This window comes from Myxocyprinus asiaticus, chromosome 24 (genome assembly GCF_019703515.2).
Source record: "Myxocyprinus asiaticus isolate MX2 ecotype Aquarium Trade chromosome 24, UBuf_Myxa_2, whole genome shotgun sequence".
Classification (NCBI taxonomy): domain Eukaryota; kingdom Metazoa; phylum Chordata; class Actinopteri; order Cypriniformes; family Catostomidae; genus Myxocyprinus; species Myxocyprinus asiaticus.
Genome location: NC_059367.1, coordinates 32,939,472 through 32,965,882, shown reverse-complemented (window position 1 = coordinate 32,965,882; position 26,411 = coordinate 32,939,472). Strand labels below are relative to the sequence as shown.

General features: G+C 37.6%; 2 protein-coding genes and 1 long non-coding RNA gene across 5 annotated transcripts; 2 read left to right on the top strand and 1 right to left on the bottom strand.

The window, feature by feature from the left end:
- Positions 1 to 41: 41 nt before the first annotated feature.
- On the bottom strand, positions 42 to 9,139 carry sf3a1 (splicing factor 3a, subunit 1). The gene is made up of 16 exons (XM_051653636.1): positions 9,061 to 9,139; positions 8,872 to 8,960; positions 8,510 to 8,619; positions 8,223 to 8,421; positions 7,784 to 8,041; positions 7,599 to 7,673; positions 6,126 to 6,276; positions 5,601 to 5,797; positions 3,715 to 3,832; positions 3,134 to 3,441; positions 2,357 to 2,602; positions 1,415 to 1,622; positions 1,120 to 1,280; positions 882 to 983; positions 699 to 770; positions 42 to 527 (listed from the first exon to the last, which is right to left on the bottom strand). Exons 2-16 carry the CDS (start codon positions 8,917 to 8,919, stop codon positions 426 to 428), a joined length of 2,355 nt encoding a protein of 784 aa, XP_051509596.1. The 5' UTR covers positions 8,920 to 8,960; positions 9,061 to 9,139; the 3' UTR covers positions 42 to 425.
- ccdc157 (coiled-coil domain containing 157) lies at positions 9,115 to 20,017 on the top strand. 3 transcript variants are annotated; one of them, XM_051653641.1, is made up of 9 exons: positions 9,115 to 9,501; positions 9,968 to 10,127; positions 11,253 to 11,651; positions 12,327 to 12,540; positions 15,112 to 15,189; positions 15,423 to 15,592; positions 18,067 to 18,243; positions 18,861 to 19,029; positions 19,131 to 20,017. In XM_051653641.1, exons 1-9 carry the CDS (start codon positions 9,254 to 9,256, stop codon positions 19,502 to 19,504), a joined length of 1,989 nt encoding a protein of 662 aa, XP_051509601.1. In that variant the 5' UTR covers positions 9,115 to 9,253; the 3' UTR covers positions 19,505 to 20,017. The 3 variants fall into 3 exon arrangements, with proteins under 3 accessions (XP_051509601.1, XP_051509603.1, XP_051509602.1); XM_051653642.1 differs by lacking the exons at positions 9,115 to 9,501; positions 9,968 to 10,127; positions 11,253 to 11,651; ... (1 more) ...; positions 15,112 to 15,189; positions 15,423 to 15,592 and adding an exon at positions 16,181 to 17,559; XM_051653643.1 differs by lacking the exons at positions 12,327 to 12,540; positions 15,112 to 15,189; positions 15,423 to 15,592; ... (1 more) ...; positions 18,861 to 19,029; positions 19,131 to 20,017 and having other exon boundaries at positions 11,240 to 11,388.
- Positions 20,018 to 22,498: 2,481 nt separating this feature from the next.
- Positions 22,499 to 26,352, top strand: LOC127415107 (uncharacterized). The gene is made up of 2 exons (XR_007892907.1): positions 22,499 to 23,533; positions 24,126 to 26,352. It is a non-coding gene; the product is annotated as an uncharacterized LOC127415107 (long non-coding RNA).
- Positions 26,353 to 26,411: the final 59 nt, after the last annotated feature.

Genomic DNA, 26,411 nt, shown 5'->3' with positions numbered 1-26,411 from the left:
ATGCCTGTATTTGTGAGGGGAAAAAAAGACAGAACGACTAATTACAGTACTTATTCAAATTTATTGGAGACATTTTTTCAAAGAGATATACATTTATTAAATACCTCACAAAATGTGTCATTTCAAAGTTTAATTTCAAATTTGCAAATTGTATTTAACACAATTACTTAATGAAAAGTATGACTAAAAACAGTTGATGGGCAGTCTGACAGCTTGCTGGGGCACTACCACAAATAATAAATGTTTTGTGACACTAAATCATTCACACATTGAATGTTTAAACATCTTGACAGGGTAATACAAGAAACTGATTAATCTGTAATACAGACTTGCTACAGATCACAGTTCTGTGATGTGTACAAATGAAGCAGGATTATAAACATGGTAATGATCCGAGTAGTGAAGAAAACACTGGAAAGAGTGAACTACTTCTTCCTTCCTCCTCTTTCCTTCAGGGCAAGATGGATGACAGATCCATTGTTCATGTTGTAATAGGCCAGTGAGTTGGAATCTTTAATGAAAATACCCTGAGGAATCAAACAAAAAACAAATTATGATATCTCACAGTTTTAAAACCAAGTAATATAATATTGATTTACCATCTTTAAGTATTTCTGAGGCATTTTAAACCCAATCATGATAAAAACAGCCTGATTTATTGTTATCATTGCACTACAAAAAAACAGAAAATATTTTACCTCATACTGTAGCTTCTGTTTACCAGCTGGCATACCAGTGGCTTCATGGATTTTAACCTTTATGACAGACACCTGAGAGAAATAATGCCATTTGATTAACACAATGGAACCAACCCTAAACAGATGCATTTTTGTTCATGTATTTACATATACAGATACTCTATGCATAGGCCCAGTTTTTACCTGGTCTGTGAGAGGTAGGTTGAAGGTCAGCACTTGGCCACTCAACTTCCATTCGGTCTTGTCCTGCATGTTGGGCACCTGTACCTTGACTGCAACAGGTCCCTAGAAGAAAGCAAAGGTCAGATAAATAGTATTAATAAATAGTTAAAAGACCACAAGTATTGTAGGATGACCCTGACGTAATATATAATGATGCTTGCGCTGAGTATATATGGAAGTTTTCTGCAGCAGTGTGTACCATGTTCCTGCGCAAGAACTCGTCCTCTGGAATCAGGTTGTCCTCTGTCTTCATCTTCTTGCTGGAAGGCTCGTCCTCGTGAGGAGGTGGAGGGTGGACAGGAGGAAGAGGGGTGGGAGCAGCGCTGGGAGGTTGAGGAACCGGGGGAGCAGGTACAAAAGCTATAATTGTAAAAAAAAAAAATATATTTTGTTTGTTCAATACTGACACATTTTGCATAGCTTGTTTCAATTTCAATTTTTCCTCCAAAGTTTCAATGCTGTAACATAACAGTTCTGTTATTACAGAGACTCACCAGCTGGCACCACCATGGGTGGAGGTCTGGGTGCCATAATGTGGGGTCCAGAGGGAGGCATGGGCACCACATTAATGCGGGGGGCATGCAGCATGGGTGGCATGGGGGTCAGGACCTGCCCAGGGGCCAGTCGCACCACAGGGGACACTGGAGGACGGGGTATGACAGGCACAGCAGGGAGTAGGGTGGTACGCATTTGGGGCGCCATCTGGAATTCAAACAAGAAACCATAAGATCGGTAGACTCTTTAGTTAACACTAGAAAAAGACAATAACTTGTTTGGCCGATATTCTTTTACCAATATTGACACTTTTCTACTCTATCGGTTATATAATATATAAGAAACCATGATAAGAATGGTAGACTCTTTAGTTAACACTAGAAATAGACCGATAATCGGTTTGACCGATATATTTTTATTGATATTCACACTTTTCTACTCAATTGGCTATATATTATATAAGAAACAATGATAAGAATGGTAGACTCTTTAGTTAACACTAGAAATAGACCGATAATCGGTTTGACTGATATTTTTTTTTTTTTTATCGATATTCACACTTTTCTACTCAATTGGTTATATATTATATAAGAAGCAATGATAAGAATGGTAGACTCCTTAGTTAACACCAGAAATAGACAGATAATCGGTTTGACTGAGATTAAAACTTTTCTACTCAATCAGTAATATTTTATGCTTTTATTGTTGTAGTCTAATCATTATTAATATAATAAAGTGTCAAAAAGCATAAATCAAACATTAAAAAAAATCTGTTCTGTATATTGGTTATCGGACAATTAAAAATGTAAATATTCTGGATCAGTATTGAGCGTAAAAAATAAATAAATATCACTCTAGTACAGAGGACTATCATTCATTTGTTTGATTCAATCAGAGCTATTTTTTTAAAATCATGAATGCAGAATCAGATTGTGACTCACTGTGTGTGTAGGTCTGGGCATGGTGTTAATTGGCGGGCTGGGTTTGGGTAAGCTGGGGGCTGTTGAGGGCAGTGGCGGCTGAGGCATCTCGTTGGGCTTGCTGGGTCCGATCTTCTCCTTGGTGTCATCCTCCTGCACCAGACCCTTAGCTTTGTGGATGGCCTCAATCTGTTCCTGCAGGGTGATGTTAGCTTGAGCTGCCTGTTGGGTACGAGCCATACTGCCTGAGTGACCATCCCATGTGACCTGAAGATGAAGACAGAAATTAGATGAAATTTGAGGTAAACTGTGTGTTGGAATATTTTAATAAAAACTACACACTATACACACAGCGCTTAAACTAAATTAATTATGAAACATCACACCTTTTGAATTAGATTTCCTAAAGATGTGAGTGGTGCTTGTCTGTGCAAAACTCACTGTCACGATTCTAGGGTGTTTTTAACACTGGTTTTATTAGCACTTTACTATGCGGTTTCTAGAGTCTTCTGGGTGGCTGCTAGGGCATTGTTATGGAATCTTGGGTGGTTGCTTACCGGAACAAGCCAAAAGAGCTCACACCCAAGTCTCTATGATATTCTAATCTCTAGATATAGCCCGGGTCCCTCCCTCAATCAAAGTTTAGGGTATTTTTTTCATCCACCAGCGTAAATCCAAAATCGTAACTCAGATCACTAAGAAAACACACAGCACACCTTTCCTCAACAAGCCGTGTGATTTGAAGCATCATTCATGTCTGTATCTCAAACAGCAAGCACTGCTAATAATGTTTTTTACCTTCTCCTCTGGTTTCTGTATCTCCTCTTCTCCAATCTTCTTACCGATGGCCGTTTCTTCCACACCGAAGATATCGGTACGTCTCTCAGCCAGCTGTTTCAGGCTGCTTTCGATGTCCAGGCCAGGAGCGTAAACCTCCTCCTCGATCTGACGCTCGCGGATGCTGCGGTCACGCTGCTCCAGCCACCGTGGGTCCAGCAGGCCGATACGCATGTGTTCCTGCATCTTACTGGCTGGGATCTTCTCTCCCGTGATGGGGGAGATGAGGTACTCATCAGGAGCGGCCACAGGAAGCAGAGGCTTAGAGGCTGAAGACAATAGGTGGAATGAAAAGTGAGCCATTTTAAATTGATATAATACAAAACTACTGAAATCATGCATTACGACTAGGTTATCTTTATGAGTTTGTTACAGACCAAAGGGTTTCAATATCATGAAAATTGCTGTTTACATATGTCAAGAAAATGCTATGTTTTATCTCTCTTCTTGGCCTCCACAGTACCTTCATGGACCCCTGGTTGAAAACGCTGGTTATAGACTAAATCAGCTAGTGTAGAGCCAGATTAAGGTGGAAATCTTACCCTTGGGGTCGTAGTCTTTGCGGATGATAACCTGGTCTGGGGTGGGGGGCAGGGGTGGAGGCAAGGGGTTATCAGGAGGAAGTGGAGCCTTCATGCCATCCTCATCTTCATCAGAGCCCTATTGAGAGAAGACGAGCAGATTGTAGTTAGTGATGCATGGTTAACCCATTTCTAAAAACTGCTCATCAACACCATTAAATGTACAGTTAAAGTCAGAAGTTTACATACAACTTAGACAAATACATTTAAACTCCTGACAATTAATCTTAGAAAACATTACCTGACTTAGGTCAGTTAGGATCACTACTTTATTTTAAGAATGAGAAATGTCAGAATTTATTTCAGCTTTTATTTCTTTCATCACATTCCCAGTGGGTCAGAAGTTTACATACACTTTGTTATTATTTGGTAGCATTGCCTTTAAATTGTTTAACTTGGGTCAAACATTTTGGGTAGCCTTCCACAAGCTTCTTACAATAAGTTGCTGGAAGTTTGTCCCATTCCTCCAGACAGAACTGGTGTAACTGAGTCAGGTTTGTAGGCCTCCTTGCTCACACACGCTTTTTCAGTTCTGCCCACAAATGTTCTATCGGATTGAGGTCAGGGCTTTTTGATGGCCACTCCAATACCTTGACTTTGTTGTCCTTAAGCCATTTTGTCACAACTTGAGGTATGCTTGGGGTCATTGTCCATTTGGAAGACCCATTCGCAACCAAGCTTTAACTTCCTAGCTGACGTCTTGAGATGTTGCTTCAATATATCCACATAAATTTCCTTCCTCATGATGCCATCTATTTTGTGAAGTGCACCAGTCCCTCCTGCGGCAAACCACACCCACAACATGATGCTGCCACCCCCATGCTTCAAGGTTGGGATGGTGTTCTTCGGCTAGCAAGCCTCACCTTTTTAACTCCAAACATAACAATGGTCATTATGGCCAAACAGTTCCATTTTTGTTTCACTAGACCAGAGGACATTTCACCAAAAAGTAAGATCTTTGTCCCCATGTGCACTTGCAAACTGTAGTCTGACTTTTTTATGGCAGCTCTGGAGCAGTGGATTCTTCCTTGCTGAGCAGCCTTTCAGGTTATTTCGATATAGGACTTGTTTTACTGTGGATATAGATACTTGTCTACCTGTTTCCTCCAGCAGCTTCTCAAGGTCCTTTGCTGTTGTTTTAGGATTGATTTGGACTTTTTGCACCAAACTACGTTCATCTCTAGGAGACAGAATGCATCTCCATCCTGAGCGGTATGATGGCTGCGTGGTCCCATGGTGTTTATACTTGCATACTATTGTTTGTACAGATGAACGTGGTACCTTCAGGCGTTTGGAAATTGCTCCCAAGGATGAACCAGACTTGTGGAGGACCACAACATTTTTTTGGTCTTGGCTGATTTCTTTTGATTTTCCCATGATGTCAAGCAAAGAGGCACTGAGTTTGAAGGTAGGCCTTAATATACATCCACAGGTACACCTCCAGTTTAATACACCTCCTATCAGAAGCTAACTGTCTAAAGACTTGACATCATTTTCTGGAATTTTCCAAGCTGCTTAAAGGCACAGTTAACTTAGTACATGTAAACTTCTGACCCACTGGAATTGTGATATAGTCAATTAAAAATGAAACAATCTGTCTGTAAACAATTGCTGGAAAAATTACTTGTGTCATACACAAAGTAGATGTCCTAAACGACTTGCCAAAACTATAGTTTGCTAAAATTAAATCTGTGGAGTGGTTAAAAAAATTAGTTTTAATGACTTCAACCTAAGTGTATGTAAACTTCTGACTTCAACTCTACATGTATTGTAACATCTCAAAAGCAAGATTGACTAAACTAAGCTTCTCCTCATTCTATTAGTATGATCACTCCTGGTGGTCTCACCTCATCCATGTCCTGAAGCTGTGTGTCTTGGTCTAGTTGAGCTGTGTGTCCATCGCCTCTGCCCTCTCTGTCATCATCTTCATCTTCACTCTCCACTTCCATCTCCACCTCCTCACTCTCTCCAAACTTCTCATAACGTTCCTGGATCAGAATACGAGCACCCAGCTCCTCAGGGGTCGTGGGAGGAGGGAAATTGCCTATAGAAGAAAACAATTTCTCCATCATCTTACAATAAAGGTTAGACTGTATATGCAATTGGCAACATCAGTTGAACCACAGGAGAGATTGGCAAGAGCAATTGTAACATGGTTTACATATTGCATTTTACAGAAAGAGAATACATAAATATATATGGCCAAGAAGCTATTCAGGTAAAGTGTTGGTATTATGAAAATTGGGAATGTATATTACAAAACAGTCTAAGAGGCCAACATAGGTGTATGTGGTGTGCAAAACATAACCCTCAAATACCAAAATTATTCAAATAACCAAAACAGTTCAGGAGTTAAAAGCAGTTATGCCCACCTTGCTCATTAGGCTGGAAGTCCACTGTCTCCACTACTACAAAGTCATGCCAGTCAATCTGAGCATAAGCCACTCTCTCCTTCTCACGTTCCTCCTCTTCCTTCTTCCTCTCTCTTTCCTGGAATTTGGCCCATTCCACACGGTACCTCACCTGAAAAGAGAGAGGACGGCTGTGATGTGACAGTTTTAAGGTTCGTCTGATCTCTGTAAACTTCCTTTTAGCTTCAGTGCTTAGTTTTAACTCTACAGACAATAGATTATATGATCAAGCATTTTAATCTTGAACTTTTGATTTTAAAATTAATGCTTTCTATTCTATAAATTAATGCTTTAAATTCTATAAATGTACTTTAAAATATTTATTTTAGGCTATTTAAAGAAGAGACTTGGTTTTTAGTATGCAAGGTTTATCATTTTCTATAGTAGTAGTTGTAGTATTAGTTTTATTGTTTTTATATCATACGTCTAATCAGCATCAAAGGCTATATACATGGCAAGAACGAGGTCAAATCAATCAATAAAGCAACTACATAAAAATGTATAAAATACATAAGATAAACAGATTAAACAAAAAAATTATCTTTACATAGAAAATCTATATAAGATTCATTGCCTATAGTAATGATAGTAATATTACAGTGCATTTAATTATGGAAGATATTTTAAATCATAAGTGTGGTTCACTTCAAATCCCTCTCCGATTCTACTAGATTGATTTCTCATTGCGGTTTTACAACACCCATGTCTGCATAACATAACACACCACGGTTATCTTATTCTTATTTCTTAAAGGGATAGTTCAGCCAAAAATACCATCCCAGATGTGTGACTTACTTTCTTCTGCAGAACACAAACAAAAACTTTTAGAAGAATATCTCAGCTCTGTAGGTCCATACAATGAAAGTGAATGGTGACCTGAACTTTGAAACTCCAAAAAGCGCAAATGCAGCATAAAAGTAATCCATAAGGCTCCAGTGGTTAAATCTATATCTTCAGAATAGATGTAATAGGTGTGGGTGAGAAACAGATCAGTATTTAGGCCCTTTTTTTTTTAACTATAAATTCCCCTCCCTGCCCAGGAGCGATCTGCATGAAGAATGCGAATCCCCAAAACCAAAAGAAAAATGTGGAAGTGAAAGTGGAGATTTACAGTAAAAAAGACTTAAATTTTAATCTGTTTATCACAAACACCATTAATAACGCTTCTGAAGACATAGCTTTAACCCCTGAAGTCGTATGAATTACTTTTATGCTGCCTTTATCTGCTTTTTGGACCAAGTTCTGGTCACCATTCACTTGCATTATATGGACCAACAGAGCTGAAATATTCTTCTAAAAATCTTTGTGTTCAGCAGAAGAGAGAAAGTCATATACATCTTATATGGCATAAGGGTGAGTAAATGATTAAAAAATTATCATTTTTGAACTATCCCTTTGACATCCACCTTGTGAATTGGAATGTCTATTAATTACCTGGTCCAAGACCTCCCGGGGATTCTCTGCTTCCCTCTTCATTTTCAGCAGAAGACCTTTTGGTGGTATCAAAACCTGCAAAGTAACCATACAATTTAATTAGCACTTAACACAGCAGTTTAAATCCTCTCTACTACATTCAACTACGTTGGCACCTCTTACTAGTTTGTTTTACTGTACTGTACCTTTGTGTACTGCTCCACAAGTTTGGTAAAATAGTTGAACAAGCTGTGCTGTGGTCGTAGGAAGTCAAACTGGAAGTTTCTCTGTTCCTTTTGCATCAGCTGCGTAAGAAACTGACGACCATTTCGGGCAACAAACTGTGCAGTCAGCTTCACCACATCCAGATCAAAGGCTGAGATGGAGGGAGGGTCGGCAATGAACTCAAACTCTGGTGGAGGCTCCTTGGGCACCACCGTCTCATGGATCACCTGTGCTTGAACCTAAATGAGTACAACCCCACATATGTGATGTTGGTATAAGTTGTTCATAACAGATCCAGTCCTTTCACACATGTCTAGATTGCAGTTGACAGGTTTTATTTGACTTAATGGCACAAGTATGTCATAATAACATGGAAATTATAGCACATATTGTATTGGAAGTCAGCGGAGGGTCCCTGACCTTCTGCGGAAGCTGCTGTGATGCTTGTTGTTGCATGACTTTAGGTATAGCTGCAGAGGGTTCCTGAGCTTTGCCCTCCTTGAATTCATTGACCTTGTGACGGTAGTAGGCATGGTATGGGTCGTTGGGGTTAAGAAAATTGAATTTCGGGTTGTTGATCTCATTCTGTCGGATCCTGGCCTCAAACTCAGGTCCATTCCTTAAAATAAAAATTATTAATAATTAGTTTATCAGACTAGGGTTCTGCTTTACATACAACGCAAAAGACATAAAATAGAGTGCCAAACCTGGCCACGAAGCTGGCTGTCTTATCAACAATGTTTCGGACTTCAGGAGGCGGGTAGATTATTCCAACAATGGGCTTTGTGGCTGGACTCTCTTCTTTCTGTTCCTCGGGCTGTTGATTAAAACATTACACATTACTAACTTGGCTTAGTGGTTCATAACTACCCAAGCGTTCCAAAATGCCTTACATATGACAAACATTTGCATTAATTATCATGGTGGTCCAAGTCTAATAAAATGTAAAAAAAAAAAAAAAAAAAAAAAGGGGAAAAGTAAATTAAATAAGAAAGCTAAATGTAAATCACACGAATCTATCTAGTTCTGTCTCTACAAGACATCAATTCTCCTCTAGTTGGTCTCATACCTTATTATTTAGCTCCGGCTGCACGATCTGCACAGGCCCAGGCGGCATGACTGCGACACAACAGGCCCTTCTCTGTCTGAATCAAAACACTACGAACAATAAATAGATATTGTGAGTTTAAACGTATGATCGGTTACATAAAAGACAGAGAGAGTTCAAACTAACTGAAATAAGATAATATTTACGCACAGTTTCAACTTCACTAAACTCTCGGAGCGCCAGCCGCCACACAACAGGACGCACGGAAACGAAGTCACTTCCGGTATTGAGATAACGTAGGATTGTGGGAAATGTAGTGAAACGAAATAGTTCAGACTACAAGTATCCTAGCAATATGATGTAAACAAATGTAGTGTCTGCATTTTGCTCTTGATACTGAATAATGACGCATCTTTTAGGTCGTCAGGACTGTATCGACAGTCTGCGGAGAGATCTTATTGATTTACAGGGAGCGGTTCTGGATGTTTTCTCCAAGACTGGACCCGTCCGCTTCCCATCATGGAAATTCCCTGATAAACTGTCATGTAATCTGGATTTGGTGAACCTTTTACAGGAGTATGATTATGTGGATGGCGAGGAGGAATTCAGTCAGCACTCCCACATAGTTTTGCTAGAGTTAGTGATTGACAGGTAGGAGACTTCAAAATCAGTTGGCTTTATTGTACTAAAATGAAATATAACTCAAATTTTATTGTGTTAATTTTGTATTATTTTAAATGAAAGTTATAATAAAAAATATATAAAAGCTTAATAGTAGTAGTAATAATAATAATAATAATAATAATATATTATTATTATTATGCTTTTAAATATTTTTTTATTATAATTTTCATTTAGAAGTCAAAACACGATGGCACTAGTCATCACTAGTGTGTGGTGTATATTTAAACAAGAATAATGTATATATATATATATATATATATATATATATATATATCAAAGTTTTATGACATTCCTAACCATTTGAATGTCCATATACAGTATATAATAATGATGTGTGTCAATGTTGTTCAATAAATTATAAAGTATTATCTAATGTTATATGGGCAGTATTACTTTCCCCAGATCAGTATGTGTATTTGTGTGTTTGTCCAAGGCTGATGCTTCTACTCCAGAGTTTTAATGTTCATGCTGAGCAGTTGCTTGAGCAGAGAGCTTTATCATCTGGTCAGAATGGAGCCCCTGTTTCCATCGGTCCTGTGGTCAAACGCTACTGGAACAACCTGCTTCAGCTCAGTAATGAGGCAGTACAAGGGGTAAGAAGGACTTAAAGACATCAAACATTCAAGTGATCGTTCACTGTAAAATGAAAATTCTGTCATCATTTACTCACCCTCATGTTGTTTTAATCTAAACCCTCATGAACACAAAAGGAGATGTAAGGCAAAATGTTAGTCTCAGACCCCGTTTACACATGGTATAAAGATGTGTTTGGGGTGATCCGATCACATGTGGTCAGCGCTAAATACAGGTCTAAAACGTTTTGTGATCGGATCACAAAAACCACATGTGGAGATAGTCAAAAACGCATGGGTCCACATCGCATTTGAGGTGTAACGCTAATCTGTCCTGAATGTGTCCCGAACAGCAGTGAAGCGCCACCCCTCAGCTGTCAATCAACCACTGCACTACAACAAGTGTTTAAAAATGTGTATGCTTTAAAAGGAAATAACCGTCCGATCAGAACATTTAAAAAACGGATACATACACACAACCACAAGAACTTCACAGATCTTCTTCAATGTGTCTAATATCAACATGCAGTGATGCAGATGAGAAGAACAGACATCTGAAACTCCTTTAATACAGGTAACTCCACTAAAACAATGGATAATTTTGCTAGAAATGTTGCATTTGTGCTTAGATTCAATTTAAACTGCATCTGGAAGAAACAGCACAGTCTTTGTCTGTTCTGTCTTTTGTGTGGTTTATTATCAGGCAGTAACATACTGACACTGTGATTGATGTATATCGTCATGAAACAGACACCCTCCTCTCTAAATCTGAAACCAAAGTGGTCACAGGAGACACATTTAAGCAACCAGGTGTAAACAGTGATGTGTCTTCACCGGATCACCCGAGATGCTTCTTATTACCAGGTGTAAACGGGGTCTCATTCCCCATTCAATTTTATTACATCTTTTTTTTTCCAGACAATGAAAGGGAATGAGGAATGAAGCTGTATCTATCAGTCTAACATCTACTTTTGTGTTCCACAGAAGAAAGAAACTCATACTGGTTTGGATACACACTTACAACATAAGTGTGAATTTTCATTTTGGGAGAACTATCCCTTAAACTATACTGAATCATGAAACAGTCGAATCAACTACATTTAGCTGAAAACATTGTTCACTAAACAATAAAGTCTCCTCTTGCAGCACTCACTGTCCACTAAGTCCCCAGTCAGTTCATCCATGACCAGTGTCCATAAAGCCACATCAAGCACCACAGCTACCACTTCCCATAACAGGAGAGTGTACACCGCAGGTTCCTGTGTGTCTTTCATCTCTCCGTCTACCTGCAATGTGAGCTGTCAGACAGCAGAGTCAGCACTGGTGCCCTGTGAGGCATGTGCTTGTGTGCAGGCGAGTATGAAAGAGACAGGTGATGTTGTAGTGTCTCTGTGCCGGTCTCTGGGCCTGCCTTGCACCCTCCAGCGCCTCATTGAAGCTGTGGAGGAAACGCTACAGCTGGGACGCTTGTCTGCATGTGACATTTCTCAGTGGTCAAGTGAACAGCGCAAGGATATGAGTCGAGTGGGGAAACATGTCCTGGAGGTTAGGAGGACTTGTTTTTTTAAATAGGTAGTTGACATACAGTGTAATATGTCCATTAAAAATGTTTTAAACTTAACATCAAGATTTTAGGTTCAGATGTACACACTGTAAATGTATAAAAGAAAGTGTTTATCGTAGGTCCTGTAACTGGTCACCATTTCTTTTAAGTTTTTGACTGTTTTTTTAATTACCTTTTTGATTTCACAATTCATTTTAAATGGTCCTGTGGTGACAAATATATATATATATTTTTTACAAATATTTCTTGCAGTCTCTCAATTACGGTAATATGAGCTTATAAATCTGTATTTAAAATAATTATAGAAAAAATTTGGAAAAACATTTTTTCAAATAGTTTTAGAATGAATTATAGCTGAAACACTGCAGAAAGTGCTTGAAATTTCATTTCAGATACCCTAATGTGTTAGTTAAGAATCCATAAAAATAAGTACTGTATTAAGTATGTAAAAGTATCAATTATTCATAAAAAATTGTGTTTAGCACAAATACGAATAAATATTGTAAGTAATAAGTTGTATGTGTATAATAATAATATTATTAATTTAATCTTATTAATAATCTTTACCTTTTCCTTTCTTGGTACTTTTTTTGGTTTTATAGTTCACACTTAATCGTTATATTTAGATTTTCACTCCTGTTTATTTTGATTTGGAGGTGAGAGAAACTGTGGAGCCACTGAGGAAGAAACTAAAAGAGACAGAGATTGAGCGAGAGAAGCTGAGAAAACAGCTGACACAGACAGTTTACAGAGAGAAGGAGGAGAGAAGGAGAATGGAGGAGGAATGGGAGCGCAGAATGCAGGAGCTGAAGGCCACAGGGGAGAAAACAGTACAAAGACTAAAGGAGGAGCAGGAGGAGATAAAGAAAGGTGGTAGTTTCTTTTAACACTTTAAGCTTCTTTTAACCCTTAAACCCATGCACAGAAAAAATAATTATAAAAATATTAATAATAACTAATGTATTGACTAACACAAAATAGGTATCGTTTTAAAGCTTAGAAGCTGTACTTTAATGAATGTAGGCATAATGACCAAAACTGAACAAGTGTTTTTTTTTTTGGAAATTTGCCAACAAATAAGAAGTGTTCCATTTTTATAATTTATTAATAATGTTGCACTGTACATATTATTGTAATCCGTAAAAACATCAAACCGATCAAATAGCCATGTGTCATATGCCATTGGAAAGCTCTCAAAGAGTAGAATACAACCTACTCACAGATAAAAAATATAGTGAGTAATAGCTATGTATATGTCTTTGACATACACTTGTGGCCAAAAGTTTGGAATAATGTACAGATTTTGCTCTTATGGAAAGAAATGGGTACTTTTATTCAAAGTGGCATTCAACTGACCACAATGTATAATCAGGATATTAATAACATGACAAATTACTATTACAATTTGAAAAAAATGATCAGAACTTCTTAAACTACTTCAAAGAGTTCTCATCAAAAAATCCTCCATGTGCAGCAATGATAGCTTTGCAGATCCTTGGCATTCTAGCTGTCGGTTTGTACAGATACTAAGGTGACATTTCACCCCACTCTTCCTGTAGCTCTTGCCACAGATGTGGCTGTTTTGTCGGGCACTTCTCATGCACCTTACAGTCTAGCTGATCCCACAAAAGCTCAATGGGGTTAAGATCCATAACACTCTTTTCCAATTATCTGTTGTCCAATGTCTGTGTTTCTTTGCCCACTCTAACCTTTTCTTTTTATTTTCTGTTTCAAAAGTGGCTTTTTCTTTGCAATTCTTCCCATAAGGCCTGCACCCCTGAGTCTTCTCTTTACTGTTGTACATGAAACTGGTGTTGAGCAGGTAGAATTCAATGAAGCTGTCAGCTGAGGACATGTGAGGTGTCTATTTCTCAAACTAGAGACTCTGATGTACTTATCCTCTTGTTTAGTTGTACATCTGCCCTTCAACATCTCTTTCTGTCCTTGTTAGAGCCAGTTGTCCTTTGTCTTTGAAGACTGTAGTGTACATCTTTTATGAAATCTTCAGTTTTTGGCCATTTCAAGCATTGTATAGCCTTCATTCTTCAAAATAATGATTGACTGACAAGTTTCTAGAGAAAGCTGTTTCTTTTTTTTTTTTTTACCATTTTTGACCTAACATTGACCTTAAGACATGTCAGTCTAATGCATACTGTGGCAACTCAAAAACAAACACAAAGACAATGTTAAGCTTCATTTAACAAACCAAATAGCTTTCAACTGTGTTTGATATAATGACAAGTGATTTTCTGGTACCAAATTAGCAATTTAGCATGAGTACTCAAGGATAAGGTGTTGGAGTGATGGCTGCTGGAAATGGGGCCTGTCTAGATTTGATCAAAAATTACTTTTTTCAAATAGTGATGGTGCTGTTTTTTACATCAGTAATGTCCTGACTATACATTGTGGTGAGCTGAATGCCACTTTGGTGAATTAAAGTACCAATTTCCTTCTGAAACAGCAAAATCTGTACATTATTCCAAACTTTTAGCTGCCAGTGTACATGTTTCATGTGAACAGGTTTTGCTTATATGGCACATTTTCACTTATGAAAAATAAACAGAACATAAATTATCACACAGCATTACTTACAGGAGGGGATTCCCGTTAAAACAAGCCCACACAGAACGTAATTGGATGCACAGATCATTAGATAATCCACACAAAGCACAATGTGCACACAGAGAGGAGAGAGGATTGTTCACTCTGTTTACATATGGACACCAGGAGATGGCGTGAAGTACATGATACAGACTCAATGATGGCTCAAATGACACAGAATGGAACTGAATGAGATCTCGTTATTCATGCCTGCAAGCTTTGGAGAGAGAGCATACATATAGTGATTGTTGTATTTGCATGTGTAATTAGTTCTTATGTGCAATTATTATGTTTTATTTGTTTGGAGTGGCTTTGGGACACTTGGAGATGTATTTGGACACTAGGATAAATTATTTTTGTAATGCTATAATTTTTGATTGCTTTGTTGTATCAACACAAAGGGGACATGATTGGGAACAAAACAAAGTAGTTTTTCGGAGCTACCTTATTTACACCCTGAAATATATAATGTCAAATCAGAATAATTAGAAAAAAATTGTTTGTGATTTTTCAGCAGTTTCTTAGGCTGAGAGTCTCATAATTTATCATAATCTATATCATTTTTTTTTCTTCTTTAAAATGATACCAAACAATTGACCATCTTTGTTTTTTTTGTTTTGTTTTTTGTACAATTATAAGCCTTTAATTTTGGGCATGCCACTGAAACAAGAAATCTTTAAAAACACCTTCAGAGCTTAACCCTTTAACTCAGACCTGGACTTCTCATTTAAGATTTTGTGCAGTTTATTCCTGTATGAGCACAAAAATGATGCAAGAACTGGCAATGTGTAAATATAACTTAAACTATAACTGTAACAGTCACTGGTGTTTTGTTCTCAGGTGTGACATTGTTAGAGGACACAAATGCTGACTTGGCGGCAGAGCTGAAGTTGCAGACAGAAGCAAAACAGAGTCTTGGTAAGCAGGACATCATTATAAAACCATATAAAATGGAACTGGGATTAAATCCATTTGACCTATTGAAGCTTTTAGCTGTATGGCTGTATTATTTGATTAATGCACTGAGCTACGTACATTGTTTTATATTTGAATATAAAGATATGGAATAAAGGGAATGTGAAAAGGGCATACAGAAGGGGTTTTAGGGTGACATAAGGAATGGGTTCGGTTCTGTTTGTGTCTATGTACAGAATCTGAGAGGGCCTTACTACAGGAGGAAGTGCATCAGTTGCATTCACTGGAGATCACTTTAAAAGAGGTGGAGGAAAGGAGGCTAAACCTGGAAAAGGAGCTCAGAAGTGCACAGGCACTGCTGGACAAAGAGAAAGCAAAGTCCCACAGTGTGCAACGCCAGTATGAGGTGTGTGTGTCATATGATAACTTAATTTAACAATATTATAGTCAACATGGCAGCAGTCTCAACCCATTTAATTTCTGTAATGTGATGTATTTTTGAATTAAACAGAATATTTAATGAAAAAAGGAAAGGTGGGACTTTGGGAATTGACTGGATCATGAAACATGGTCTCTATATGACAGGTGGTTGGACGGGAGGGCTTGGTGACATCAGCTGAAAAAATTATTTGTTTCAGAGGAGGAGCAAGCTTTTAAATTTTAATGAAAGCTTACAAAGACAACAGATTCTTCCTTTGGAATAACTTGCACAGATGAATCATTTGAAATAAGTCCAGGATTTTCTAAAGTAGTAGGGTCAATTTAAATGTTCTTGTTGCTGATTTTGTATATTTGAAGCAGCATTGATGTGATCTGTATGTGCAACATTTTACTGATTGTGTCTGTACTAGCAATGTGCACAAGTCAAGTTAATCGAGTACTATGATTAATCATCCATAATGTTGTATGGATGATTGTACATTTTAGCGGGTGTCTTGGAAGTAACAAGCACTGAGTCTAAACATAAATTTCTCTATGGGATCATTAAAGTACACTTAAATTCCAATACTCATTCAGCTTTAAATATCTGATGAGTAAAACACTACTCTAGACATTGCAATTTGATTTTCCTTTTGTGCTTTTTCTTGCCATGGGCAACAATGAAACTGCTTCTCTCTTGTCGTTACAACTCAATGCACTGGTTGGTGCTGTGGATGCATGACTTTGTTAAAAATAGTTCACCCAAATAGAAAATTCTGAAGTATGTAATTTCTGAGACACTAGCGTGACCAAACGGAATTGCAAAAATAATCAATGTTTACAAAACAGCTTCCAAAAATGTTTTCCAAATACACCCCTCATCTGCAGTTGTTCAAACAGTCAGATAGTCCCGCCTCCAACTCACAACATTGGTTGAGTAATGTTGTTGCGGTGGGTCTAAGCTAAAAAAAACACATTCATTTTTATAGCACCACAGAGACACAGTGTTTACAGTTTTAGAAAAAATGAAAGGTGCTGCAAGCGATTTTAGGCGTTCTAACTTCCAGAGACTGAGCAATTGAATTAGCCATGCCCCCTCTTTCCAAAACCTTGCAAGTAGGTATAGCTGCAGACTGGAGATCTCCAAATGGAGGCGGAATCTCCAAAATAGGGCGGGTTACTCCAAAAGAGGGTTGTGCCAACTCCAAAAAGGGGCGTCACTTCCACTCACAGTTAAGGTTAGGGAAAGGGTAAGGTTAGGGGTTCCCTTTATCTTTAATGGTGATTTGGAGCTCAAACCCCTTTTTGGAGCTATGCCTGCAGCTATACCCTTCCAAAGATTATTTAGCAGAGATGGGCCACTTCTATTAAAATGAATGGGAGAAATTGGAACACTCAACCAAGGAGCTCTGAGCTCCCAACGGTCAACGGATGTAGAAAGGAAGTCCTGCCTTACTTTTAAAAGAGCCAATCACCATTTAGATACAGATATCACCCGTCAATCAACTCTAGAACACACATGCTCATTAGCTATGAAAGCCGGGAAAATTGCATTTTTAGCGTAATTTGAGGTAAAGAATCACAATTTATGAATCCAGTATTGTCAGATTTTATTGCTGATTTGAAATATGTTCTTTGATCGTAATCTTGACCAACCGTTTTTGAGATTTTGGTCTTTCTCCATTCAAGTAGCTAGGAGCTGAATGGCATGGCTGGAAATAGCCTCCCGAAAGCGTTCCAAAGATGACCAACAGTGGACTGAGTTGCTAGAAAGACTTTGACCCTACACATCACAGATATCGTTGAGACCGACATTTAGCAGAAGAGCAGCATTAGTGCGTGTTCCCACAACTGTCAAACACATCAGTAGCAAAATAGACACAAGGCCTCGGCTCTCTTTACTTGAACTGTGTGCCAGTGGGCGTGGCCAAGGGTGTGATGACGCATGTTGTGGTATGTGTAAATAAAAATGAGCAATGTTTCGTGATGAACAGATGGGTGGTAACTATAAATGCTCTTTTTAGACTGGGGAGAAAGTTTTACATTCTGAAATTTACAGTATGTTTTTTTATAGTACAGTTACCTCTTATATGTCTAAATATCAAGGTAGATTTTATTCTCCCTTTCATGACCCCTTTAACATATGAAGGGCTTATTTATAGTTGTCTCTGCATATTAAGCAGGAATAAAAGAAAATATTTTAACACTGAAAAAGTTCAGCTTTAAAGTGATTGTATCACTTCAGAAGACTAGGAATATTTTTATGTGTAAGTGCAAATGTAATGTGTTTTTTTTTGTGTGTGTCATTTTTTAATCTAGATGTTGTTTTCTATGCATAGTGCTTATTTTTTTCATAAGAAAAACAGGTTCAAAGGCTGAATGTTGATCTTAATTTCTAAGTCCATAGTTTTTAGATGTGTAATACGTGTATGTGTCCTGTGATTTTCATTTTGTTTGCAGGCGCTGCAGGTAAAACAGCATGCTCTATGTAAGCGTTTGGATGTGTTGGTTCAGCAGACTGAGGATCTACAGAGCAGTCTGGAAGAATGTGAGGATGAGAGAGCTGAGCTTACAGAAAAACTTACACATATCACACAAGAAAGGGACATACTTCAGGAGCAACTCACACAGCAACAGGTAAAGCATGTGCACACATATACAGTATCAAAACAAAAGTCTGTCATTTCTATGCCATTAGCAACTGGAAACTCGTACCACTGGTTGAGCCAGTGTTGTCACTGTTGGCTGTTTCATCCAAACAAATTGCAATTCTGTTTGGTGACACCTGTGGGACAGACATTACATGCTTCGTCTTTAAAAAATAAAGGTTTGGTCAAGCAACCTAACAAAACAGAAAAAATCAGAATATGTTTTTATTGGCCAGGTAAGATTGACAAAAATTTGACTTGGTAATTACTGTGCCTGGAGTAACCCCACGTCAATGTTTTATCTCACTTAAAGATCACTCCGATACTACTCCATCACTAGCAAAACACATGCTTATGGACTAATGCTTGAAATGTTCTCCAAGTAATTTTAAATTTAATATATTTTGTGCATAAACATTCATGATATTAAATGACAAACATATTGATAGAACTTTACAATAAATTGGTTACTGGCCACAAAGTTTGCAGGGGATGGAGCCAGAATGGAGTGATAACATAATGGAAATTCCAATCGCTCCACTTAATTTCTGTGGTTTGTATCCAACCATTGACATAATTCACATGTGTGACTCTTTTTCTTTGCAGTCCCAGTGTAGAAAGCTGTGTATTGAGAAAGAAAGGCAGCAAAAACAAATGACAGAACTACAGGAGAGTGTATCTCATCTGAAAGAGATGTTAGAGCAAGCTGCCCAGAGAGAGAGAATATTGGTGGCCTTTCCTGAGCTGAACCCTCATCCACAAGCAACAACTCAAAGTGAGATATCTATACACACACACACACACACACACACACACCAACAGACACACAATCTATCTAATCGGCCATCTATACCCAGATCTCTCTCTCTGTCACAGCTACAGGTGATGTGATGAGTGATATGGAGCAGCAGTTGAAGGCAAACTCACTGAGGATCAGAGTTCTCCAGCAGGAGAACTCCTCTCTGAACAGCAGTCTAGCCAGATTGAAAGACATTCAAAGCACAGAGGTAAAACAAAGATCTTTAGATTCTGGGGATGCAGAGATGAACAGGGGCAGTGGAACTGTAGTGATGGGACCCTTGGATCACTCTAGCACCCCTTCTACCACGCCCTCTACTATGTCCTCCTCCTCCATTCTTCATCATCAGACTCTCTGCCTGTCTGTACATCAAAATATGGAAGAAACATACATGAAAATCCGCCATGCTGCTCGCAACAGGTCTGCTGGCACACGCCGCAGAAAGAAGTGATGTCACTTGATGGATCAATCAGTCTGGAGACTTTGACATTGATGTGAATTCTATGGATGTGGGACTCCTATATAGTTCATTTATATGACTTTGACATTCCAATGGACACTTGGCAAACCACATGTGAATGAATTAACACAAATCCTCAAAACTGAGCAATTCATTTCATTCATTAATATTTCAGCCCAGTGTGGTGCTAAAATAAGCTGGCTGACAGCTGTAAAATTTGTAAAGTTAGGGATTGAAAATCCAATATTAAATAGCCTAAAATTATGTCCTGAGTTATGTTAAATTATTATGTGGCTTGTTCACCTGGTTATAACCAAATTAATAAACCACATAGTGCAAATAGACCTATTACGTCTGTGGCTAATAAAAACGAAAGTAAAATGTTCCTTCTTATCTGAAGTCTCACCTGTGTCTGTTTTGTTCCTGCGCTTTTCCTCGTTTGAATCTAACCAGTGGTGGAAGAGTTGTGTCGTCATGCCATACTCAAACCTGCCCATCTGTTACCAACAATCATGCCATTGTCCAAATCACTGAGATCACACTTTCTCCCCATTCTGATGGTTGATGTGAACATTAACTGACCCGTATCTGCATGATTTTATGCACTACACTGCTGCCACACGATTGGCTGATTAGATAATCACATGGATGATTGTTGGTGCCAGATGGGCTAGTTTGAGTATTTCTGTAACTGCTGATCTCCTGGGATTTTCACACACAACAGTCTCTAGAATTTACTCAGAATGGTGTCAAAAACAAAAAACATCCAGTGAGCAGCAGTTCTGTGGATAGAAACACCTTGTTCATGAGAGAGGTCAACAGAGAATGGCCAGACTGGTTTGAACTGACAAAGTCTACAGTAAGTCAGATAACCACTCTGTACAATTGGGGTGAGAAGAATATCATATCAGAATGCTATTCTGAGATGCGGGTTGGAGCTGTTTTGTCAGCACGAGGGGGACCTGCACAATATTAGGCAGATGGTTTTAATGTTGTGGCTGATCGGTATATATATATATATATATATATATATATATATATATATATATATATATATATATATATATTTTTTTTTTTTTTCATCGTCTGTGGATTTTACATGAAACGTGAATATAGAGTTTATACCATAATGTACAACACTGAACATTTTAGACATTTGTAGTCACCTATGATAATCTTTTAGATCTGCTACTGATCCTGCAAACTTTACTTTCTTTTGCTCAAATACTGTATGTCACTTGCACGATTTAAAAAAATATTTGGGCATGACATGAGGCTTCCTCGTAGTCAGCACGGTCTTACAGCATGTGTTAAAAGTTAAATGAATGATCATGGCAATAATGTAAAAATGACTTGATAAAGACTAGAAAAATAATAACTTCATAACTCAAGTCAAGACAATAAATAGTTTCAAGAAAAAGGACTTTTTTTAAATAATGTTATCGTGAATTTATAGCCTCTGGCACTGCACATTCATGTAAGAATTTATGGAATATGAGTGCATTTCGAAAATAAACTCTTAACTGCACATTACAATTACTGATATTCATACAGTAGTAACCTACTTTTTGCAAAGTAAAATCATAAGGAGCTATTTCAGCCTGATTTTTGACATTTGTTTTGTTGGTGAAACCTAATAGAGTCAGGTTGATTCAGCTGTAAGATAATACTTTTTACTTGAATAAAACCAGTTAATTTATATGCTACCACATGAAACACATTTTTTGTTACAATTTTTCTGTGTATAATTGGAATGTGCAATTTTGTCAAGGACATCATTTAAAAAAATGTAGTTTTTCATGTGTTGGAGAAATACAGCTTTTAAAAAGCTTACTTAATTATTTAAAAGCTTATTAATTAATTATAACTGGGGTATTAAACTTTTAATGCTAGGTTGAAGCTCTTTATGGTATGCTCTGAGTCCTTCATGGACAACATCTTCCTTTGCATTTCCTGGCCATATATTCATAAACCCATTCAAGACTTGTTTGTAAACAGTCATTGGAACATCAGTTTTTATCATAAGATGCAAATATTAGGAACACTATGATCCTAATAAAGTGCTTAGTGAGTGAATAGTGTTTATTTGTTGTACATGCCTGTAGAATGGAAATTCAACTTGATCAGAAACATTTTTTATGACACAGAAGAACATAACATCAGCCAGATGGTACTCGCTTTTTATCCTTTACATATTCAATAATACAACCTTGACAGCATAATAGATGTGAATGTACTACTGACCAAGCCTTTAGTCAGTTTGTTGTCATGTTGCCATGGTAACCCTCAGGGTCAACCTTTGCTATCTTTTGACTACAAAGGTTTCATCAAAGTCTTTGAATCCTGTATGTTGTAATACTGAATACAATGTTTCCTCTCTTGCCACAAATGTCCTGTTTGAGGTAAACTTGTATTACACATACACACTCTCTAAGCAGTTGTACGGTATTAATCTCATGTCTTCTGACAAACTAACTAGTGAATAATACACCAACTCAGGATGTTTGTAGTGAAATTCAATCTCTGCGTTTTGTTCTATGGCACTGATGGGAACCTCGTGTGCAGTTAAGCATGATGCGTGTCATATTATGGAGTCTGTGTACATCCTGGTTTTGTAGCTGCATCATTCATGTAGCATTTGACATACACACAGCAAGAGTAAATGCTCAGAAAATCAAAAGCCCTCTGCCTTCTGCATTAATGTTCCCTTCTGAGAAAGGAAGCAGTCTCCAATTTAAACCTATAAATGTAGGTCATCTAGGTCAAACTGGTAATTGGGAAAAAATCTCATGTGATTCCTCACAAATTCTGCTTAATCTAATAATCCAATACTGTCTGATAGATTTACAGAACTGTCTGTTATACTGATTTGCTTTGGTTTATTTCAAAAAGACTTATGATATTAGTTTCCTTTGCCACTTAATATTAGACAAAAAAAAAAAAAAAAAACATTTGTTTTGAATAACAGATTGGACCAAATGATGCTTCAAAACATTTATTCACCACTAGGTAATACAATCTCTCATAAATAGAACTTTACAAAGACACAAAACAGAGGTATATGCTCAGTGACACAATGATACAATTTCTTAACGTGGTGCTTATCGAAAGAGACAAGAGTGCAAGTGGGCAGGAAGGAGGAAACAAACAACTGAAATGCAGAAGAAGGTGTAGAAAGAGAGATATAGACAAAAACACAGATCTCAGCACTATAGTATAATCCATTATGTTCCTCTTTTATACAATAATCTTAAATTACACAAAATTACAACTAAGACTACAGTAGATAAATTTCAAACTTTGGGAATGCTTTAGTATGTGTATCATTAAGGCCACTGGTTACGTGTGTGCTATATTTACAGATATAGTATTTACATACAAACTGTGTATTGTGCCTTCACCTGCAAATCTAGTCCAAGTCTTCATATTTGCTTTATGCAACTAAGTCTGGCTGACAGAAAAACATGAAGTGGATTATACAGCAGACTGGATTGGCAAAAAGGCTTAGATATAAGTTCCAGTCTGCTGTTATATGAAAGCAGGAAACTAAAAATATAAAGCTAAATTGAAAGGGGCCACTGCACTCAGTAAATGGAGTATCTCTTATTGACATTGTAACATCCAATGCAGTGCACTGATAGCCAGTTCACTGTCCATGCTACTGAGGACACAAACGCTCCTTTGATGCATGTTGGGCTTTTTACATTAATCAGCACATCAGTGAAATGAAGACAAGAGTACACTGTATGAGGGGGCCAAAAAGTGAAGTATTCAGCTCTAAAATCACTGCAGGTTTTGTGGAAATTCAAATTTAAGGGTCACTTTAAGATCAGTTGACTCTCTGTCATTTCTATATCATCATGGCATAGCAAAGTGATAGTGTTATATTGTCGGTGGGCGTTTAAGGAGAACATGATAGCATCAGTTGCATGATTAGGTTAAACAGAGTTTCCAGCTGAATGGTTCTGCCTGTACACCGATCAGCCACAACATTAAAACCACCTGCCTAATATTGTGTAGGTCCCCCTCGTGCCACCAAAACAGCGCTAACCCGCTTCTCAGAATATCCTTCTGAATTATATTCTTTGCATTCAGATGGTTATCTGAGTTAACGTAGACTTTATCAGTTCAAACCAGTCTGGCCATTCTCTGTTGACCTCTCTCATCAACAAGGCATTTCCATCCACAGAACTGCTGTTCACTGGATGTTTTTGGTTTTTGGCACCATTCTGAGTAAATTCTAGAGACTGTTGTGTGTGAAAGTCCCAGGACATCAACAGTTACAGAAATACTCAAACCAGCCCATCTGGCACCAACAATCATCCATGCGATTATCTAATCAGCCAATCGAGTGGCAGCAGTGCAGTGCATAAAATCATGCAGATACAGGTCAGGAGCTTCAGTTAATGTTCACATCAACCATCAGAATGTGGGAAAATGTGATCTCAGTGATTTGGAGCGTGGCATGATTGTTGGTGCCAGACGGGCTGGTTTGAGTATTTCTGTAACTGCAGACTCATTGTGGTGAGAAGAATATAATTCTGAGGCTTTTCTGAGATGCGGGTTGGCACTGTTTTGGTGGCACGAGGGGGACCTACACAATATTAGGCAGGTGGTTTTAATGTTGTGTATGTTTGATGCTTTGTTTAAAAGTCATCAGATGAGTACTGTGTGAACACTACATTGTAGCCTAAAAAACTACAATGTAAGCTTCTACTAGTTAGATGTAATGACTGCAGAGTGGAACAGCAGTGTTGGGCAGTAATGGACTACATGTAATATAGATTACATAAACAGATTACAAAAAATTCAGTACTTGTATTTAGATTATGTTACAATTTACATTTGCATAATTAGATTACAGTTTTTTTTTGTGCATCTTTTTAAAATGGATTATATGATTACAAATTGATTGCATTTACCTATTAGTCTTGACTTTTAAAGAATTGTCAGATCAAATCGTTGTTTGATTTCATGTTTACTAATATTTAATGAAAGGAGTGTAAATTGGTCCAGCATACACTTTGATTTTCATCAATACATGCAATAATTCATCAATAAATTCCTTAGGACTACCTAAAAAGTGTCATCTAAAAGATTGCATTACTAATTTGTTTGGTGCAATTTGTAATCTGATTACATTTCAGAAGTAATCTACCCAACACTGAAAAAATACCATTCTGAATTGCAGAACAAAAATACAAGCAAAAGTAAAACAAAAACTTGTCCTTCCACACTTAATCAACGTTTAAACAACTGAATAAAGAAGAACATTTGGTTCATCCAGTAACCCGGCTGAAAAAAGCATCTTAAATGAGCCTGAACTGGTTTGCTGGTCTTACTGTAGCTGGTTTAAGATAGAACCTCTTTAAAACCAGCAAACCAGACCAGGCTTGGAGACTTGCAAACCATCTTAGGCTGGTTTAAGCAGGGAAACCAGTAAAGTTTATCCTTTTTGCCTTCACTGCTAATCCTTTCACAAGCTGAATCAATGTGAGTGATCAAATAAAAAAAGTGTAATGCATATACAGGAATATATAATAATTTTATGGGATACAATAATGGTGCAGTTCAAGTGATCTGCTAAGTCTTTTCATTGTGTGTGTGTGTTTGTATAAGAGTTTGTATGGGAGAGCAGAGGCAACAGAAGCAGAATGACTCTGCAAGTGCTGAAGCGATCAAAGTGAGAATAATAATCTCCAGCTGCATTCACTCTCTCTGGATGAATAATCTGGGTCAATCTGTGAGAGAGGGAACAGTGCAAATCTAGGGGAGGGAGAGATTATGGAGGCTTGTATAGGTGGATTATCTCACACTTGCATTTGTCTGGCATGTTTTCAAATATCTGCTGTCCAGCCAGTATCCATAGCCTACTTCAAAATACAGCAACATCACATCTATAGACTCAACTGGCAAGATCTCTTCTGTTGTGCTCCCAGCTCTGTCACACCACACTGTGAGAGTGTGTGTGCAAGAATAAGGGCAGTTCAGTGTGTGTGGATGTCACTTGAGATGTGTGGAACTGAGTGTGGGAATAAGGATTAGGGGAAAGAATGCTGAGGTAACAGCATGATTATAAGACTTTGCATGTGTGTTTGTAAAGATAAGGCAAGTGAGGTGTGTCAGTGGATACAAATGAAATATATTTAAACAGGAACAGATCATAATAAGCTTATCTTGCACATATAAAGAAAAACATTTTTTTTGCACAGTTAATTCACTGTAATGTCACAAGAATGGCAAACATTAACAGTTAAAATGATCAAAAGTTGGTTTGAATAGATACTGAAACTAAAATAAGTAAATATAGATATACTGCATTAAAATGAATATTTATGAGGTCTTTAAAGAGATGAGGTGGAAACATATACAGTGAGGATTGTGTGTGAGAGCCAGACACTGCAAAGATGGTTGTCTGTGACTTTTGAGTATATTCATGTGATCCATTTAAAACGACAAAGGAGACATAATAAGGAGGGGATACATTTAAGTAGATCCACATGACCCATGCTTTTAGCGTTAGTAGTTCACTTAAAAGAAACTGGAGTCTGTCTATTAAATAAGTAAGTGTGTTACAATCAGTGATTGTCAATATTTCCTAAATGTCTGCAACAGCTATAGAAATATCATAAAAGACATCAGGCTAGTTCAGAAAAAGGCCTGCCATTAACTACATTCCCATTAATCTTCATGCAGTCACACTGTGTCTTATGCGACAGCATTGCATTACATTATTAATGAATGTACCAACTTTCTTAAAGGGACAGTGCACCCAAAAATGAAAATTCTCATGTCATTCCAAACCTGTATAACTTTCTTTCTTCTGTGAAACACAAAAGGAGATGTTAGCCTTAGTCACTTTTCATTGAATCTCTTTTCCATACAATGAAAGTGAATG

Coding starts and splice junctions, on each gene's coding strand:
- ccdc157 (XM_051653641.1), top strand. CDS start 9,254: ATGACGCATCTTTTAGGTCGTCAGGACTGTATCGACAGTCTGCGGAGA. Junction 9,502..9,967: donor CTAGAGTTAGTGATTGACAG/GTAGGAGACTTC, acceptor TGTTTGTCCAAG/GCTGATGCTTCTACTCCAGA. Junction 15,190..15,422: donor AGAAGCAAAACAGAGTCTTG/GTAAGCAGGACA, acceptor GTCTATGTACAG/AATCTGAGAGGGCCTTACTA.
- sf3a1 (XM_051653636.1), bottom strand. CDS start 8,919: ATGCCGCCTGGGCCTGTGCAGATCGTGCAGCCGGAGCTAAATAATAAG. Junction 984..1,119: donor AGTTCTTGCGCAGGAACATG/GTACACACTGCT, acceptor GCTTTCTTCTAG/GGACCTGTTGCAGTCAAGGT. Junction 528..698: donor AACAGAAGCTACAGTATGAG/GTAAAATATTTT, acceptor TTGATTCCTCAG/GGTATTTTCATTAAAGATTC.